Raw genomic sequence first — 21,227 nt, forward strand, 5'->3', positions numbered from 1 at the left:
ACAGGTTCACACTACCACTGCAGCACACAACACACTATATTGGCAATGTCTGGGAGCAGCAAGGAACTGGACCAGGCCGGACTGCCTCAACCTGCACTCCTCAGACCTGGCACGTGGCCCCTGCTTCCTATCCCCCTTTTTGGGAGCAACATATGGGCCATGTAACTGAAGTGGTAGAACAGGGGTTCTCAAACTGGGGGTCAGGACCCCTCAGGGGGTCACGACCTGGGGGGTCGTGAGCTGTCAGCCTCCACCCCAAACACCACTTTGCCTCCAGCATTTATAATGGTGTTAAACATATAAAAAAGTGTTTTTGATTTATAAGCGGGGTCGCACTCAGAGGCTTGCTATGTTAAAGGGGTCACCAGTACAAAAGTTTGAGAACCACCGTGGTAGAAGTCTGTGCTGCCCTGCTGCAGGCTCAGGATTCTTGCTGATGCATGATGGGGAGATTATTACAGTGGTATGTAACATTGTTTTTATATTTTTTTAAACATCTAGGAAATGCGTTAAAAGACCATTATTTGGGTTGCAAATTCAAGCACTCATAGGTTAGGAAATACCACTTGGAGTTACCCATGCAATCTTAATTATGCCCCTTTGTACATATGGATTACAATATAGTTTTTAATGACATGATCATATACTGTTTTTTCCACAGGAACCCTGCTCATTCAGTGCAGAGATTGGACACACAAAGGGACAGAATTAAGATTTCATGGACAACTTTAAATTTGGCCTGTAGTCACTTTCAAGTGCTTGATTTTGCAATCTAATTAACTGTGTTTTACTGTAGAGTTTTTTAATAAGAAAGGTCTAGTAGAGTAGAATTCAGGAGTTACTGATCCCCAGTTCCATCTCTGTCACTGACTCTCTCTCTCTCTCTCTCTCTCTCTCTCTCTCTCTTCATGCCCTTGCGCAGGTCATTTAATCTCTCTACTCAGTTTTCCTATCTGCAAAGTGGGGATAGTAATATTTGCCTACCTCGAAGAGGTGTTGTGGGTTAATGCTTTGCACAGTACTTGGAAGCACTTGTGAAGCTCTAAGTGTCATTATTATGATACTTGCCAAATTGATCACAGAATTCCAGTCTAATGCAGTGGTTTTAAGCACTTTATTGAAAGTGCAGTTGGGCTTGAAAAGCGGCTTTGTAAAAATGCATTTTCTTACCCATAAAGGGAAGGTATGTATAGCTTAAAAAAATAAATCAGATGACATTTGGATGACTTAATCGGATACAAGTAAATTGCAATTCATGTATTTAATTTATGATGTAATTAAACAATGACCATTGAGACTTATAACCTGTTTATGATTAAGGCTACAATTTAATCATGGGTATTTTTAGTAAAAGTCACGGACAGGTAATGGGCAGTAAACAAAAATTCACGGCCTGTGACCTGTCCATGACATACTAAAAATACCTGTTTAAATGGGGGGGGAGGGGAGGGCAGCGCTGGGTGTGCCGGGGGCTGCTGTTGGAGGAGGTATGGAGGGAGGGGCGGTGGGGCTGGGGCCAGCAGCTCCAGCCGCTGGGGGCCACAAACCGTGGCTCCTCCAGCGGGGCGGGGACCGCTGCCTGGACCACAGCTGCTCCAGCTGGGCAGGGCGTGAACGGCGAACCGCGGCCACTGGGAGCTGTGGGCGGCTGTGCCTGCGGATGGTCAGTGTAAACAAACTCTCTCGCAGCCCGCCAACAGATTACACTGATGGGCCGCATGCAGGCCGCAGGTTGCCCACCACTGAGTTAAAGGGTCTACTTAGTTTGGTTTACACCTGCCTTTTATTAATTTACCTTATCTTGAATCAGTTGCTTACTGAACTAAATTGATATTTCAGTCTACACCTGGCTTATAAATATGTCCACATAGGTTTTTGCATGGGTTTAATTAAAAAAAAAAAAAAGTTTAAAGTAGACCTTAGTTAAACCTGGCAAGCTTTATGTGTATACAAGATCTTGGCAAGGTCCACAGGAATGAAAAGTATTAAAAACATACCTTTGTCTCTAAGATCAGCAGGTAGTATGCTCCATGTGCACAGGAAGCAGGTCTATTGAAGAAGGTGCCATTTTTACATAGTCATTTTTCAGAGTAGATATGTACTTAAAGGGTTTAGAGAGCTTTCTGTAACTCTTAGAGACAGTTTCTGCTCTAAGGTATTTTGACACGTAACTGTTAAAAGTCTATTGCCTTTGCATGCCAGCTTCAGGAGCAAGGTACTGTTCTTGAGGCATAATCTCCATTCCTCTGGATGATGGGCCTGTGCTACTAGATCTTCAGCTCTATTCTGATTGTCACTGTAATTCAGAATTTATGTTTTGTTCATCATTTTTGAAGTCCGTGATTCTTGTAGTCGCTGTATAATTGATATTTATTTTTTTACACAGAATCTCCAGTGGGGGCCACTGATAGATAAGAGAACATGTTGGCATGGTCATGCAGGTGGAGGACTCCACACAGATCCAAAGCAAGGGGTAAAAGCTCGATTAAACAATATTACTCAAACTCGGTTCAGGATGCTGTATAAATCAAATGTATGTTCAGCCTTTTCAAACATTTAACAATTGAAAACAGCAAATGTTTCCCACAGATGGCTAATTAGTTTAATTTTTAGACTGTTGTCTAATAAATACTGTTAGTTGTAAACCTTGGATTAGTATATTTTAAATTACCCAGCACTGGTAATGATTTTATCTGCTTATTTTCCCACAAATTCTCTGGCTTTCTATAAATAAATAGTCACCAAAGTGTCACAGATGTTGACTTGAAATTACCCTCAGGTATTTTAGACTTTTCATGACAGATACGTTCCATTATACTTTAATATGTTCTCTTATTCCTGCTTGTCAGTGGCATTTCTAGGACTTGACATTTGGTGTAGAAGGAATATGCTTGTGGGTACAAGTCAGTGCATCACTCACTCTACCTTCACTCACTGCAGCAATAAAAAATCAAAAAAACTTGTTAGTTTATAAAGTCATTATCCCTTTAATTAAATGTTTCACAGGCAACCTTAATTCTGACACTTTCTAATTTTTCCCATTGCAACTTGAATATTCATTTAACATTGATTCTTTGTGTATAATTTCTGTTTATTTCAGTTTGCTTTTTGAGTCAGATTGCTTCTTCCTCTATGCTGCCAGTGTGCAGAGGGGATAAGAGTAGTCATTGACAGGAGAGACAGGTCCCTGCTCTTAGTTCCAGAGCACAGCCCCATCCCATCCTGGAGCAGCCATTATAGGGAAAGTCTGTCTTCACCCCTTTAGCCCTGGGCTAGAGCAGCCTCACTTACTGTGAGGGCTTGGCTCGTGCCCAGTCTGATCAGCACTAAAGGTTGTGAGAGGCTCAAGCATACTTAACCAGGATGGACTCTTAAGAAATTGTAACAGTTAAAATCTAAGAAGTCTCTATACAGAGCATGTGCAAACTCTGATTTTATTTTATTTGATTTTTAGAGGTTTATGGCTTCACCAAATTTGGGCAGATTTTCCCAGGGACAAGCAAAAGGCACAGCACAAAGGCATTCCGGCCACAAGTCCCAATTCCAAAGCATGGGGATACTAGAGTTGTTCAAAAAAAATAGGTTACCAGAATTTAACGTGGACAAAACAATATATTTTTCCCTAGCTTCATGCTTAGAAACTGCTGAAGAGCTTTGACTGAAATTTCCCACAAAATTTAGCCAGAGGCAGACACCAGTATGTATAATTTCAGCCCAAATGATTAAAATTCAGCAAAGTTGTAAGGAACTGAAAACAGGGTCTTATAATGGGAAGTATCAGGCAACCTTAAGAGGTGGCACTATCAGCCCCTTCCTATAACAATAAGCATGTTGACATGTCTGGTGTATATGTTTTCCCTTTGCTGGTCATCCTATGAGATTATGTACCAAAACATGTTATACTATTAACACTGGCTTAATGGCCTAGTGATTGAATTCTACACTATCACAGAGACACAGCAGAGACTGGAAGACCCTTGGAGACAATAGTAAGTTCTCCTTCCAAAAGGATGGCATGGGCAAAAATACTCAAAGAAAGCCCTTTGGTGTCAATGATATACACAATCCCTTTTTTCCTTTACTGGTCACCTTTAACAGACTTAATTTTTAAAAAATATTCCTAACCTTGTGACTTGTATATCTTCTGCGGTCAGATTCATGTTTCTATACATCTATAATTATATCTATGTTCATTTTATGTTGAACTTTGATGTAATGCATATTTGGTGCATCCTTTGATTTTTTTTTTTTCTTGATCCTTTGCAAGGCCACTGCAAATCACTTGCTGCCTTCTCACTCTATTCTGAATAGACTGTTTTGGTTTTGTAACCATTCAAAGCCCTCAAGGAACCAAGCTGAATTCCTTGTTTGCAGCCTTTATATTTCCTTTTCATTTTTTCTCTCTAATATCTTTCCTGTAAAAAGTCTGACTAGCCAATAGCAACATATAATTAGAACCACTCCAGTTGCTCTAGTAGGTTTCATATTAACATGGCACCAGTTTGTTCCTTCCAACCCATTAATGGTGCTAAAAAAAAAATCTTTTCAGTTTGAAATACAAGGCTATTTATGCATATCCTTCGCTACAAAGGGAGGATTTATGCATATGCTGCTGCAAATATCTCCTCTCTTCTGTGTAGCTAGGGTAAGCAGAAATGTTATTTTACATCCTCTACTGATTTATGAATTGTCAATATATCCACTTGTTAAAGGCTGTATGGAGGGTACTTATATTGCTCAGGTACTGTATGTAATGTCAGCAGTTGCCAATGTATCTTATTAACTTTTCTATTCTGATTGCCATTGAAGATGAGACTCGAAACATAAAGAGAGCTGGATTTTTCTGTTAAATTATAGGCTTAAGTTTGATATTGGTTTCTCCAGGTTGCTTCAGCAGTCTTTTCTCTTAACAAAAAAAACCCCTACCTTTTCCCTCTGATTCAAACTTGGCTTTCACAGTGAATTTTAAATCTAACTTATGTCTTTCTCCTGAAATTGATGGAAAGGGGGTGGGGGTTGCATAAAGTATGCTCCAGTGTGGGAAATATAGAATTATATTGTAAAATCCATCTATTTTCATGGACCATCTGTTTAGTAAAAATTCATCCAGAAAAGGGCAAATAAACTTTTTCCAACAAACGTAGCCTGAAATGGAAAGATTAACCCATACAGAGGTGAAGGGTAATTTAGTTTACTTGCTAGGCTGGCTTCCCTTCAGCTTTAGATAACCTTTCTGTTTTTCAAGATTACCCCTGGTGTCCAGTGCTGAAGGAGGAGGAGTTGTTGGTTGTCAGTGTAGTACTGTATGTTACATTAGAGTCTGAAGTGAGGCACACATTTTTATATGATTTTGTATAGCAGGTAGACTTCTTTGGAATGCAAGAAAAAAGCTCTCTGCTTTATCCACTAAACTATCTCACTATAAAAACATCTTGGCTATTTTCAGAAAGATTTGTTCTCTCATCTGAATGCTGGATTTGTCCTTGGTTTAAAAAGAGGCTTCAGAGTGGGAGGATATAAAATAAAAGATCAGCAAAAGCTTTACAGTACTGTTTAAACTAAACTGTAGTCATGTACAGCTAAATGACCTCATAATGCATGATTACCCAACTTCAGAGACCATTCTGTTAAATGAAGTGACATTTTACACACAATTAACCCAACTAGAACAGTTTTGGGGTTTGTTTTTGTTTGTTTTTGCTCTTAGCCATAACTTCAATGTGTACCAATTGAAAGAATCCCAATGTACACTGTAGAATATCCTAAAAGAAAATAAACACTTTTTTAGGTAGGTAGAGCAAGAGTCCTTGTCACTATTCTGTACAGAGGGATAAGTGACATGAAGCTTGTTAAATGATTAAGTACTTGAAACATTTCAGTTTATGGTAATGCAACTAAATTACATTTGCTTAGCATTATTTTAGTTTAAAATATGAATGTTTAAAAAATTTGAACCTCTAGCAAAAATACTTAATTTCAGATGCATTTGAGTTCCTGTACGCTCAGAAACTGAATCTTTGAAACTTGCATTTATTTTTATATATCTAATGATGCACTTAGCTCTTAACTCTTAATTCTCATGTTTCCTATAGTCCATGCAGACCTCTCTCTTGCCTTGATCCCTTTTGTCTCACCGTACTCCTGATTTTGTTTTCTCTTTCATGCTGTCCCGGGTACTTGGAACCGCCTCCCAGGAAATATGTGCCAAGCCCCCACACTTCATTCAAAAGTCTTGAAAAATCCACTTGTTCCATGAAGCGTTGGAGCGATGTTTAACTGTCACTCTTCTCTGTATTGTACCTGTTCGTGTAGTTACACTTTAAGCTCTTTGGCGCATGTGCGAATTCAGCACAGTTCAGCACCAGCCCCTTATAAGTTTCTGGTGCTATATAAATTAGCCCCTAGACTATGGGAAATACTTAATACTTCACGTGCTGTCACACCTGCGGACATTTTAAGTTAACGTTTTTGTAGTTTTTTTTCCATTATCAAATAAAATTAAAACTATTAATACAAATAAAATGATAGGGAATATACAGTTACACACTGGACATTTCTGTCACTAAGTACAAGTATTGCATTCACTTAAATTTATCACAATTATTATATAACAATTACATAAGACAATATTCACAAAAATAGGAACATATGAATTGCCTTATTCTGTCAGAAACATTGTTTGCCTAACCCATTATTCTCTGACAGTGGCCAGTACCTGATACTTCAGAGGCAGTTAAAATACATTCCCCCTCTCCCCAGTAAACATGTGGTATAGTCTTCCCCTCATGTAGGTTTCGTCCTAAACCCTAATAGATTGTTTTAAACGCTGAAATGAGAGTTTAGATCCCGTCCAAAGTTTTAATTTTAGCATTAACTGTAACTCTGATTATTCTTGTTACCTATATCGGAGTCCAGTCCATCTTTGAATCTTGCAAAAGTCTTGGTCTCAACAACACATGTGGCACTGAGTTCCATGGTCTATTCAGACAATGAGTGAAAAAGTGTTTCCTTTTGTCAGTTGTGAATTTCCCACCTTTCAATTTCATTGAATAGCCCCTTATGTTAGAGTACAGAAGCTTCTGAAAAGGAGAGCTACAAAAACAATGGCAAACCAATAAGATGCATTTTAACTCCTGTGACATACTTCTACCCAGTCATTTGCTGAGGCAACAACTCTTGTTTCCTCTGGAAAAGTCCAAATGTTTTCCTAAATGGCATTACATTTTTATGTCATTCTACAGTTTCTAAGTCTCAAATATTTGAGTATAGAAATCATTTTCCTCCTGTAGCATATATACAATATTTTTAGGTTAAGACACAATTCTGTCATGCCTTTAATAATGCTGTTTTTTAGCACTGGTATTTAAATGCATACTCTACAAGTGGAGGATTCATGACTGGAAGAGAATACTTTTTGGGGTTAAAATTCGGGTGTTAAACAGTAAACCATTTTAGGTGAAATAACTGGCTTGTGAACCTGTAGATTGTAATTCTTTCCTCATCTTGTTTTTATAGTTTTGTAGATTTTATTACCTTCAGGACAACTTTTAAAAGAAGAATACTTAATTTCCTAATGTCTTGAAACTCCTGAATAGTTTTTTCAGGTATTTTGAATAAAACTCGCCTTGGTTAGTGAATGTAACTTCTGTTCTGGGTTTATATTTTGCTTCTTTCATTCTGATGTTTATTAAATAGTGCATTTTGAAATGTATTTCTGTATCTCTTCTAATATGATTGTATGTGTTTTTCTCAATAGCTGAAAGAGATAGATGCTGGGAAGATTATCAGGGCAATGTTATCTTATGTATGGCCCAAAGACAGACCAGACCTACGAGCCAGAGTTGTCATCTCTCTAGGATTTTTGGCAGGTGCAAAGGTAAGAAATGTTACTTCGCTGAATTGTGATGGCTTTGCTGTAGCTCATTGCAGTCAGGAAGCATTAATGTTGGTGTTACTTTTGCAAGTAGACCTGCAATTTAGTATTTGTCATACAACACAAAGGTGTACATAGCATACAGCACAGGTGTACTGTTTCTGTTTGTTGAGGTGCTTATAATGTATAGATAAAAAAACTCTGGGTGCAGGGGCTGGCCTGGGCGTGAGGTTGGGAGGAATTAGTTGAGATCAAACACATGATTTGGATTGATCGGGTTAGTTGATTTCACAATTTTCTCACCACTTAATCAGTTAAATTATGATAGAGCATTTGTAAGTGCGGGAAGGGGAGATGAGAAAGGAATCGCACATAGTGAAAGGGGTGAAAGAGTGTGGGGAGACAGAGGATGAAGAGAAAGGCAGGGAAGTTGAGGCAGCAAGGAAGAGAACCAAGGTGTGATATGTGATTGGTGGGTTGAAACAGATTGGTGGCGTTGGGAGAATAGAAGCTTTTGAGGGGTAGGGAGCTGGCATAGCACTTGATGGTCACAAAATGTAGAATCGAATATGGCAATTGAGTATGCAAGTGATTCCCAAACTTGTTCCGCCGCTTGTGCAGGGAAAGCCCCTGGCAGGCTGGGCTGGTTTGTGTACCTGCCACGTCCGCAGGTTCGGATGATCGCGGCTCCCAGTGGCCGCGATTCGCTGCTCCGGGCCAATGGGAGCTGTTGGATGCGGCAGGTACACAAACCGACCCGGCCCACCAGGGGCTTTCCCTGCACAAGCGGCGGAACAAGTTTGGGAACCACTGGAATATGGAAATTGGAATTTCCCCTTAATCCTTGCAATTTTGGCCCTGGGCAAATGACATGGAAATGCAGATGGTAGGAGGATCACAATACTTCAGTCATGTGGCTGAAAGTTACAAAAGGAGAGCTTCAGGCAATGATTGCATGGTGCAGTATTTGGCAGGTGGGACTTTTTATTCACTGCCACTAGAAAGTTGTTGGCTTAGCTCAGCCAGGCAATAGAGAGAAGTGGTGGCATCCTGGTGTCCTGAGGCAGCTCCTCCTAAACTGGTAGGAAGGATGCTTGCAGACCCAGTTCTTCCCTGTTGTCTTGCTTTGGGTGTCAGTGGATTAGGAGAGCTCTCTGGGGCATAAAACTGCTGTAGCACCCAGAAGGTCAATACTGTTGAATTTGCTTCTCTTTGTATTAGACTATGTGTATTGCTGTATTCTTGCTGATCATAGTACTATCCCTCAGAAAAATTAGTTTAAAAGTAAAAGAAAAAACATTCAGGTCTATTACAAGGCAACGGTAGTGATTTCACCTTTATTTTACTTCTGTTTTTGAGAGAATTATTTGTGTGCTAGAACACAGTAAATTTGTTTTTACCCACTTCTAGGCTTTTTGAGGCTTTGAAGCATCCTCACAAATATCCACCAGATTGTTGGAGGGTACAGTCCTAAGTTGGCAGTAGTTTTGTAGGAATAAGGCAGAGGAACACATGCTAATTCTCTCCATATATAGATTCTCTTGCCATAGAAAAACACAAATCTCCTGTGACTGCTAAGTGTTGGGAAGCAAATTCTAATCTTTTCAGTGAAACTAGTGGCTCTAACTAGCTACCTACTGTCTGTAGGCAATTATTTACCATACATAAGGCTAAAATTAGGTTGCAGCTGGGATAAGCTAAATTCTAGCAAATGGAAGTAAAGAAAGAAAAGGTTTTGCTGTGCAGAAAGTGTCTATTTCAGGGCAAGTCTACAAGGAAAATTGACCGGAATAAGCTATTCTGCAACAGCCGTTCCAGAATAAGAGTATCCATGCGGGGAGTTATTCCAATCAATTTCCCCATCGAGACAAGCTCTTACTGAGAAATGAGCTTCAGTGCTAAAACTGGCTAAACTAAGTATTGTCTTATCAGCATTCAGCAACATGAAAGGAGGGTGGAAGAAACAAACTTGAGGCATAGAGGTGATAAAAGGAGAGTACTTGGAAGAGAAATATGTTTGTTTAATTGAACTGGAGTGGAGAGGCAATATCTTGACCTGCAGCTCTTTGTCTTACCAGTGATCTCGATCACTCTCTTTCTCTCAAATGGCAGCATGATGTTTTCTACAATAGATCTTCTGTTTTCCAGTTGTTGCACAGGAAGTTACTGATAACACAGCTGACAGTGTTGAGGGTGGCATACATGTATAATTGAGACCCCTCCACCCCTTTTTTTTGATGCCAGTGCATAACATGCAACAGTATTTGAAACTGTACTTTGAACTTTGGTAAATTGTGTTCACAACCCGCTCAAAATACAGATACTAGTAGCAGATGGCATGATATGCTGCAGGTGGAACAAGAGAGTAGGCCACATAGTGGTACTTACCTGGCATACATGTTCTTTGTTTTTGTTTAGGGGCTTATTCTGAATCCCCCCTACACATCTGAGATAACGGCTCTTCCTATGTCTGAGGAATGCTGGCTGTGACTCCTTTTAAAACCTGTTAATAATAGTGCTTCAAATTTGAGCCAGAGGTGGGATGCTTGAAGGTAATCTGAAGTATTCCCAGCCCCAAGGGCAGTACATCTCAGACTTTAAGCCTAGACAGGATCATCATGATCATCTAGTCTGACCTCCTGCACATTGCCTAGAACAGTGTGACACTCCTAAGTCTGATCCCCTATATGGCAGCATGGTATACTGCTTCTAGAATGGGCTTTTCAACTTGAGGTGTTCCAGGTAGTTTCTTGGATGCAGTGAGATGAATTGATGCCCAGGGTGCTCTGCCACCAGTAGTTGAGTATTATTCACCCTTCTTGTTAAGTCCACATATGCCCCTAACACAAGTGCATAAACAGCAATATGCACAGTTTACAAAAGTGCCCAGTATTTGCCTCAGCTCAACTAGGAGATCCTATTAAATTGCCAGTGGCAGTGACAAGCAACCACCTTTTCCCAGAATGAGTGGCTTCTGAGTAGAAAGAACAATCTCAAATTAACAAATGCTTCCCAAGCTATTCTTTCATTGTGGCACCAAGGAGGCAAAATACTATCCGGTTCTCATTCTCAGTCACAGAAGTCTCATAGCAGGTTTTTTAGTGTGGAGTCACCAGTTGAGATTGGTTTTTTTCTTACTTCATGCAGACTCTTGCAATGCTTTTTGGTCACCGGTGGAGCTAATTATCTAGTTTCACTGGTTCCCAGTTCATGCTGTTTTATGAGAACAGAATATTTATTGTGGGTGGACCAGCTTAAAAACTCCATGGACAATTTCTTTCCCGTTCTTAATACTCATCCTAGTTGCCATATTCTGTCTCTACCAAAACTAGCTCCTGCATAGTCTCACTGTGACGTCTCAGGTAGTACTGGCTTTCTTAGCTTCTGCCTTTTTCCCCCAGCACGGTTAAATCCCTCCAGAAAATAAACCAATTTTCATTTAATTAATCTGTAACCTCCCTGAACCTTGTATGGGGTGGGGGGGGGGAACACATTGTGCAACCTCTGCATTAGATTGGCTTGGAGCCCTTGGTCCTGTTCATTCATCTGATCACTTACTTATATTTGTTAATCTCTGATTAAACAGATTATAGTGCATATTGTTATAAAACTCTATTAGCGTAAGAACTCTGATGTATCTGAGTCCCATTAAGTTAAGTGCAGACCTGGTTCACTTTGTCCACTGTAAACGTGTTTGCTTCCTGTGACAGGATTGGGACTCACCACTGTGGCGCCTCCCACTGGTTCCGGGAATTAGCTCAGTCCATGGGGAGCACCCTCTGCTGGTGGTGTCCCGTCCGTCCTCTACTCCTCAGTTGTGGTCTGCGCCCGCGTTGCTCCCTGCTCGGCGGCGTCCTCTTCAGGACACTTTCCTCCGGCAGTGCCCCCTAGTCCATCCTCACCCCCTTCTGGGGGGGGTTGTTCAGCAGTCCTTGCACTGGCCTCAGTGGCCAACCACTACCTCCAAAATCTAGCCCCTTGTCTCAAGGGCCGGTTAAAGTTTGTCTCAGCCACCCTACTGCATGGCCAGGTGCAGTACAAGGGGGAAGGGGCGTGGGGGCCAGGCCCGCCCACTACTCTGGGCCCTGACCCAGGGATCCTCTAGTGCAGCGGTTCCCAAACTTTAATAACCCGCGAACCCCTTTCACTAAAATGTCAAGGCTCATGAACCCCCTCCTAAAAATGAATATTTCCAGGGATTTTCTCCCTCACCTCAGCATCAATTATAAAAGCAGTGATCTTGGAAATACACAATCTGTTTTTGTGTCATGCTTATTACACACTATTTATTAATTATTATTGATCATTACAGTATTTTTATTACATTATGTAAACGTCAACGCTCTTCCAAGATCTCAAGGCTCCTATCAGAGGTGCCAGTAGAAAAAAGGGGTGCAGGGCCCAGAGGTGAAGCCCCGGGGCATGGGGGGGACCGCCGGAAAAGGGGGGGGCCGTGGGGGCTGCCAGTAAAAAAAAAAAAAAAAAAAAAGGAGGGATCCACAGGGGGGCACGCCGATGCAGGGGCGGCACATGACCCTCATCGCCCCGCCCCCGTACTGGCACCTCTGGCTCCTATGTTTCATCAAGGAGTATCAGACGTGAAACAGCAGGAAGGTATTTAAGAAGCCAACTCAAAGAGTTCCTCCTACACAAGCATTCAGATCTTGAGCAGTCCAGGCAAACAATGAACGTTACAACCAAGCTTAAACTTGTTCTTCATAATACACCTCTACCCAATATAACGCGGTAAAGCAGCGCTCCGGGGGTGGGTGGGGGGAGCTGCGCACTCCGGCGGATCAAAGCAAGTTCGATATAACGTGGTTTCACCTATAACGTGGTAAGATTTTTTGGCTCCCGAGGACAGTGTTATATTGGGGTAGAGGTGTAATTTAAAAACAGCACTAGCTGCCTATTTAATTTTAAAAACAGCAAAAAATATCCGCCTCCCTTTCTATTTTGTATAAGGAGTCTTAACGTTTCAATCTCCTCAGTGTGATAGATATGCTTGCTTTGATCTGCTTAGCTCTTGGAAGTCCCCAAGGCTCCGTGCTGCTGGCCCCATGCTGCCTGGGGCTCCTAGGGAGAGCTCTGTTCGCCATTAGGGAATTTTTTCCTGAGAACCCCCTGTAACATTTCATGAACCCCCAGGGGTTCACGAACCCCAGTTTAGGAACCACTGCTCTAGTGGCAAGCCTCCCTGCCCTCCTTCTCTCCCCTTGTGCAACTGTCCCTGGGCCACTTCCCCTCTGGCCCCTCGCACCCTCTAGGCCCTTTCTCTCAGGGCCCGCAGTCTGACAGGTTTTGGGCCGGAGGCCTACTGTGCTCCCCCCGAGCCTGCCCAGCACTGCTCTGTCCGAGGTGCTGGTCTCCTGCTCTGGAGACAGACCTTCCCCCATGAAGGTCTGGGACAGACTGACTGCTCTCTCCCTGAGCAGCCGTCTTATAGGGCTGAGCCTGGTCCTGATTGGCTGTCTCCAATCTGGGCCCTGATTGGCTTCCAATAAGCCCTCTTCCTATTGGCTGTTCGTCTGCGCAGGCCCACTGGCCTGCTGCAGCCCCCTCTAGCGTGGGGGTGTGGCAGCCGCCCCACCACACTTCCAGAGAACTTGTATCCTTAGAATGGGTATTTTTAAAGGCCAGTTGTTTGGAGTGGGAAGGCAGGGAGGTTTGTGGGTTTTCCCAATTGTGTTCCTTTTGAAATGTTCAAGTTCAGTGCAACTCAACCACAAAACTAAGTAGGCAAGGTTGCATTGTGGCTACTGAAGAGCCTACAGTTACAGCCTATCTCTGTCCCTATTTCAGGACTGGGTTGCTTGTCACTGGAAAAATTATCTTGTTTTTGGTTCTTTTTCCTCTTCACATTTATATATATTAAATGCTGCTATAAAAATAATTATTTGTGCAGTTCTTCATGATTGGAGGACTAAAAGGGGCTGACAGGCAAAGATCTGCTCTGAGGCTAATAAGGCCTTTTTTCAGAAGTATTGTTATGTAGACCTTTGATATGTTTCAAATTCTGAATCTTTAAAACATCTAAACTCAGAGTCTTTGGGTGCAACGGGGAGGGGAGAGTTCCCTAATAAATAAAATATAAATACATTTTAGATATACTGGATAACTTGCTCAAGGTTTTATGTAGTCGGCATTAATTCCTACACATTTCCTCGCCCAGTTCTGTCTTCTGTTGCCTCGTGTGTTTATTTTGGCTCCTTCACTTTCCCTTTCCTCCTCCTTCTTCCCTCTCCATCTCAGATGCATAAAGTATCCTTAGGAGCCAGATTAAACTCATGGATTTGACAAGAATCCTGTCGCCTCTGTCAAATCTGCAATTTTTTGGCCTCTTGCTCATGGACTCAATATGCATTATTCATGAGTTGGAGAAATCTTTCACACTATCTGTATTTCTACTGACTGTTAATTTTCTACGTTTGGGGGGAAATGGTTTGGCTAAAAGGGCAAGGAACAGGTGTTGAATGCTGATGGAACTTACAAATGTATGTTACTTATATCTACCTCATAAATCAGGTTTGTATATGGTCCCCATTATAGTAGTATCTGAGCACCTGCTGTTGTTACCTGGAGTCAGATGGGCTCATTAACCCCTTTCTTCTGAGATCTTTTTGTTTTTTGAGAAGTCTGAAGTGAAATATATTTCAACATTAATTCCCTGTCCCCTGCTGTGGAAAGGAGAAGTTTCAAAACCCTCAGTAAGCTTCAAGTAGCCCATAATTTCTGTCGTCCTTCCCTGTTTCTAAATCTATCTTGCAGCACTGTATCACAGCAACCGTTCCTCTACAAGGGTTGGTGCTGTTTCTGCTCCTTGTGACCATCAGCGGAGTTGTCACTGAAATGCAGAAGTGGGGGAAAGGAGGGCCTTCAAGCTGGTCGAGAGATAGGCGATCAAAACTCACTCACCCGCACATAGCACTACACTTACTGTGTTCAAAATTTCCTGGGTACCAGACTTGACTGATCCCTATCTGGTGTGTTGTATCCTATGCTCTGCTTTTTATACACAAATATTACAGACCCCTTTAGTATTGCAGACAACTCTAAAGCTAATTTATAACTAGATCAAAATTTCAAGTTAAATAACTGTTTGAACATTGTGTCTAAGTTACATAGACTTGGCAGATTGGCAGAGGCCCTGGAGGTCAGATTGGCAGAGGCCCTGGAGGGTTTTCGCCTTCCTCTGGAGCATGGGGCACGGGTTCTCTGCACCTTGAGGTCTTTAAACCAGTATTTGAGGACTTCAATAACTCAGGCATAGGTTAGGATTTGTTACAGTAGTGGGTGGGTGAGATTCTGTGGCCTGCGTTGTGCAGGAGGTCAGACTAGATGATCATAGTGGTCCCTTCTGACCTTAACGTCTATGAGTCTGAGTCTATGTGAAAGAAGAGTTAACCTTGGACTGTTTTTATCACATTACTTGCTTGATCTTAGTTGTTCTCCCATCATCATCATCTATTAAGAAAAGAACAGTGGAATGTACAAGACACAAATGTGACTGTCTCTGCCCTAAAGAGCTTACAATCTAAGATCAAAAGAGAAGACAGGATGCACTGGGGACTGGATAGGAGGAAGTAATTTGGATTTATTTATGTTAATTCGCAAAACCTCAAACTTCTGTTTTGTATGCTTTTCTGTTCTGTAGATGGTGCTGTGCTGCCTTTAAAGTAATAAAATCTTATTTTAAAAACATTTAAACCTTATTTATAATTTTGTAGTTGAGTATTAACTGCTACCCTGAAGCTTGTGCTTAATTGTACAATTCTTACAGGCTCAAATTAAGCAGCAGTATAAAAAAGGGTGACTTTATTGAAGCAAATGAAGTTGCACCTGCTTACACCATCAGTGAATTTGGACCACAGCTTTTATTTCAAAATTTGTATGGTAAAAATATACAGAATTCTATGAATGCTTGGGTTGAGTCCTTTAATAAGAATTATTCTCACTAGTTTTACCATTGTGTGAAAGCTTGACGTGTGTACATTTGCATTATAAAAATAAAATTAACAACCAATCTCTTTAAAAAGAGATGTTTCTAAAGAGTATATTATTTGAGAGTTATGCAAGAAAATAATTCTGTAGGAAGGCTCTGCAGTTTTTTTCCTGAGGGATCGATCCCGTAGGTGGCATTGGCACTTGTAGCAATGCAAAAGTTCAGAGAACATATAAAGATTAACTCATCTGTTTATCTGGTATAGCAGGCTTCTTTGGTACAGAATATCCAGATTCACTTAGAGCTTTTGAATTCTGTGCCAGCAAATCAAGCCTACTAAAGGGGTAGATAAGTTTGTCTAGAATTTAAGCGATTTAAGTTTAGTTCCCGTTATGTGAACATGATCTCATGTTGGCTTACCACACTGAGAAAAGACCTGTTTTAATGACCAGCGCGCGCGCACACACTCTCTCTCTCTCTCTCTCTCTCTCTCTCTCTCTCTCTCTCTCTCTCTCTCTCTGTAATCCTAGTGAGATTAACAAATTTCTTTATCTCAAAACAAAACCAAATAAGGTGATGTGAATATAGACTGAGTTGATTATGAATGAAATATAATACCGTGCTGCCTTATTCTTATTCAAGTTTCACCCTCAGGGAGTCAGAACAATGGTAACCTGAGGCACACCTTTACATTTTATTAAAACAGTCTTTTGGGTTGAATTACCGTATATTAGTTTGAAAGAATGCAAAATTGTATACTAATCTGTTGACAATTGCAAGTTGAGAACTGCAGTATAAGGAATAAACTGTTTTAGTTAGAAATAGAACTGCAGATACTGTTTTAAGTGTACTTTAAAACATCATACAGTGTAGCCCGTTGAAAAGTAAAATCCTTGCAGAGGGATTTGTGAGAATCTGCAGCAAATCAGGGCAATCCACATTACAATACATTTCTTTTTTACTGATTAGGGTCTCCCAGGAAAACCTGCATTTTACAGTGGTGGTCATCACTGTAACACAGATGATATAATACTGTGCCTTATTAAAAACTAAATACTACAAAAAATTGAGTTTCAAGACCAGTAACTCCAAAGGGAGTGACAATATTTTTATTTTTATTTTTTTGTCTGAAGGGTATATGTGGAAATTTGGATTCCAAAACTATATTTCTACTTTAAAGCTTCAAAAATCTTTAGCACATCCCCAGTTCTTCAGGGATGGGTTTTTTGTTTTTTAGTGCATCTAAAGTTTATCTTAACTACAATGACCTGTTTATTCTTTCTCTGCCAGCTACTGGAGAGGCCAGTCACTATAGCCATTTGGGAGATATTGTTGGCTTTTTGCATACAAGTTGAGGTTTGCATCTTTATTTTTATGAAAAATTCCACAATTGCAAACTATTGGAAAGGGAGTGAGAGTTGCTGATTTGGTGCCCAGTCCTGCACTCCTTACTAGGAGTAAGGAGCTTATCATGAGCAAGGACTTCAGGATCAGGCCTTCTGTCAGAATTTGCTATGAGCTAATCAATATAAATGCATCTAGATAGTCTCTTCTCTGGATTATCTATATCATGCTGTATTTTGAGGGTTTTTTCACAGTTAAGTTTTAGGCAAATTATGGTTCCTTTTTTAGAAGTAAAAATAAAAACCCAAACGAAATCCCTTGGAATAATTTTCCTTGAATCCTATCAAAAACTGGCACCTTCAAAGCTCCATTTTCTTCCGGTGGACAAACTTCTATTGTCCCCTTTGCTAACTATTTTTATCATTGTAAACTTTTGCAACGTCAGATGTTTTTAGTGTATGTTATAAAAACCTATTCTTAAACTTGTGCTGCAGTGCGATTTTTATCCCTTTTCACTGAAAACTTTAGTGTTCATTGCTTGGATGTCTAGTTAGTCTGTACAGTCCCTAACACAATGGAGCCCAATCAGGATTAAGGCCTCTAGGTGCTGTTATATTACTATGCATTTGGGGTGGAGAGCTGGAATTTTTGTAATTGAAGAGGGGCTGGTCTGCTTCATTTACAAATCACCTCTCCTGATACTAACTAGATAACGCACTGAAAGTTGATAGGTGATCTACCTGTAAGATTAATTTGTTTTTCATTGCTTTTTTTTTTTTCTAGTTGCAAAGCATCTATGCAAAGTCAGTTCATTGTAAAGGTATCTTAACATCTGGCATGTGTTAAAGATATTGAGTCGTAAGGCATCTGTTCAGTTGCTAAGAAACTTATATCTTAGTTTGAAACCTTCATTGTTAAAAACAATTTAAATCCCTGAATAATTTTATCAGTTGGAGATAAAATTTAAGGCTGTTGACAGTAACGTCTTTATAGTTGCTATAAATGAATGGTATAATAATGGAACATTAACAAGATTTGGGATATTTGTTTTCTTAAGCCTTACAGAATCTTCACGTTTTAGCTCTTAATGTATGCAAGTGAAAATTCCTAAGAAATCCTTTATCAACTTAACCAGCCTTCTTCTTTCTTATATGTACAGCAAATTCCATTGTTTTCCCCCTCTTACAGAATATTCAGTAGCATACCATATATGCTATGATTTGAATATTTCATGTCAAAGTGACTTGTTACGTAATGCATTTGTAGATTGTAAGGGAACTATGTTACATTACTGTGGAGAATAGTTAGATTAACCTAGGTAAAAAGATTAAACTTTGAAATCACCTTGAAAATTGAGTGCACCATATAAATAAGAAGTAATAATACTGTTGGACAAGACAAAGGACCGACCTCTCAACTTTGTTTGAAGTCAGTGGGAATTTCAGGTATTTAACACCTCTTAGAAACTGGTCCAGAGTTAACCATTTTTTTTTTAATCAGTAGCTCACTCCACTGACCATTTCCACTGTTTTACCTTGCAATATTTTTAGCTAAAATTCTTTCATAACTTAATGACACTGTAAATCAGAGGTGAAAGTAGGCAAGAGCCGGTGCGCCATACTGGGGCGGATTGGCTTCCTCTGGCAGCAATTTAAAGGGCCTGGGGCTCCCAGCAGCAGCTGGAGCCCGGGGCCCTTTAAATTGCCGCCAGAGCCCTGCTGCCGGAGCCCTGGGAAGGCGGCGGGGGGGCTCTGGTGATGATTTAAAGGGCATGGGGCTCCCGGCTGCCGCTACTGCAGCCTAGCCCCAAGCCCTTTAAAGCTCCGCCAGAGCCTGGGGTAGCTGCGGCAGCTGGGAGCCCCCTCTGATGGTGATTTAAAGGGCCCGGGGCTCCGCTGTGGTAGCGGCAGCTGGGGCCCCGGGCCCTTTAAATCACCCCCGGGGCTCCCAGACGCCTCTGCAGCTGGTAGATCCGGGGGTGATTTAAAGGGCCCGGGGCTCCCAGCTGCTGCTACCACAGCCCCAGCCCTGGGCCCTTTAAATCCTGATTTAAAGCGCATGGGATTTAAAGGCCACGCCTCCTCTGGTTGAGGCCCCACCCCCTCCTAAGGACTCCGAAGTACCGGTAAGTTCTTTAAGTTACTTTCACCCCTGTTGTAAATGTACACTGTGCAGTCTTGATACTTTATCTTGATACTTTATCGTCTCTCAGTCTTGCCATTGTTTGAATGAGTCTTCATAATGAATTCAAGTGTTTTTTCAGTGAACCATTTAGTTAGGACAAAAGCTGATCTTTAAAAGGAGCCAGTGGGAAGCATGAAGTAACCCTTCTATCTTGGAAGTTGAAAATTCCTAATGCAGAGAATATTGTTTTTGAAATCAGGAGAGCCATCCCACTGGCACTAAGTGGTTAATAACCAAATGCAATAATTGTAGTTATTTCAAGGGAAATATGTATACTTTATAAATAAACATTTTAGCACATCCTAGGTAATTGCTGTTTTTATGCTTTTAGGGCATGAATATAGTGGTTCCCTTCATGTTTAAATATGCAGTAGACAACCTCAACCAGATGTCTGGAAACATGCTGAACCTGAGTGATGCACCACATACAGTTGCAACCATGGCAACAGCTGTTCTGATTGGCTGTAAGTGTGATTCCTTAATCTGTCGACAGGTGTTGACTTTCTTCAGTAAGGTTTTGGAATATTAGAGCTCATGACCTTTTTAGCTGCTAAGCATTGAAGATGGTTATTCTAATATTATATTTTCCTACTTTTGTTGATATCAAGCCTTCTGTGGCCTTAGTTCTGTTACCCCAGTTCTGAAAAAAATGGTGCTTATAGAAATTATTTCCAATAATGAATCCTCCTTTGACAAGTTGACCCACCCCAGTAGGTTTATACAAACAAAAGCCAAATTAAAAATGAATAAACCCCCAAAGTACATGAAATCTTGGAGCAATAAATGCTATGATTTACCCTTTGCATAAAAGCTGTCGTATACAGGGGAGGAACAACATCTTAACTTCTGTCATATTTATTTATCAAGGCAGTTTTGGAGTTGAGTAAAATAAGTGACTTTAAAAAATGTTCTTTTATTATCCTCCTTCAGATGGTGTGTCAAGAGCTGGGGCTGCCTTATTTAATGAAGCGAGAAATGCAGTATTTGGGAAAGTAGCCCAAAATTCTATCAGAAGGATAGCAAAGAATGTCTTTCTCCATCTGCATAACCTGGATTTGGGTTTCCACCTGGACAGACAGACAGGAGCTCTGTCAAAAGCTATTGACAGGGGAACAAGGGGCATCAGCTTTGTGCTGAGTGCTTTAGTATTTAATCTGGGACCCACCGTATTTGAAATGGCACTTGTGAGTGGAATTCTGGTAAGTGTTTCTTTTTCATGAGGCATCCTGTAAATTGGAAGGATCATGTCTCACTTTTTGGGAATAATATCGAACATTTAAGTTTTTTGCAACAAAACTTACTAAATAAACACAGCATTTGCCAGGTAGCTGTACTGAAAACTTAAAGGGGAGCACACTATCAGTTTTAAACTTAGTTATTTTAAACTTGTTTGTTTTAAACTAACTTTAGGTACAATACATGCCTCTGAATACCCTTCTAATTTGTAGTTTTTACAGTCACATTTATATGATTTTTCAAATGTTTTCTATCTCTCCTGTTGTATGGAAAAACCCACGAAGTCAAAAGGGCAAAATGACTATAAATAAAGTTGTGTCAAATGCGTAAAGTAAACAAACTGGATGAATATAGGAAAAAACCTATGAGTTTTCAATTTAATTTTTAGCCCTTTGTCTTCAGTATTATTTTTTTGTATGTGTTGTCCCTTATCTTGGATTATTACATGAATATTTGATTCTACACCTTACGAACATTTTTGTTTAAATAATTTGATTAACTGTTTCAGCCTAGAAAGTTGTGAATTTCTGTCTTGCTATCATTTGATTATATCCACCCTGCCAGAGACACCAGCTTTGATACCCCATTCATCTGCTTCTCTCGCAGCCTTCTACAGCCTTTCTTTCTCAAGGTCTCCAAAAGCTATGC

At 40.6% G+C, this 21,227-nt stretch overlaps 1 protein-coding gene across 1 annotated transcript in view; it reads left to right on the forward strand.

Moving 5' to 3' along the window:
• Positions 1-21,227, forward strand: part of ABCB7 (ATP binding cassette subfamily B member 7) — a 70,439-nt gene that overhangs the window by 23,736 nt on the left and 25,476 nt on the right. The window contains exons 3-6 of the mRNA XM_065410434.1: positions 2,387-2,473; positions 7,757-7,876; positions 19,675-19,807; positions 20,274-20,542. Coding sequence (XP_065266506.1) covers positions 2,387-2,473; positions 7,757-7,876; positions 19,675-19,807; positions 20,274-20,542 — 609 coding nt within the window. The remainder of the gene's footprint in view (positions 1-2,386; positions 2,474-7,756; positions 7,877-19,674; positions 19,808-20,273; positions 20,543-21,227) is intronic.

The sequence above is a fragment of the Emys orbicularis genome, chromosome 9, assembly GCF_028017835.1.
Source record: "Emys orbicularis isolate rEmyOrb1 chromosome 9, rEmyOrb1.hap1, whole genome shotgun sequence".
In the NCBI taxonomy this organism is placed as follows: domain Eukaryota; kingdom Metazoa; phylum Chordata; order Testudines; family Emydidae; genus Emys; species Emys orbicularis.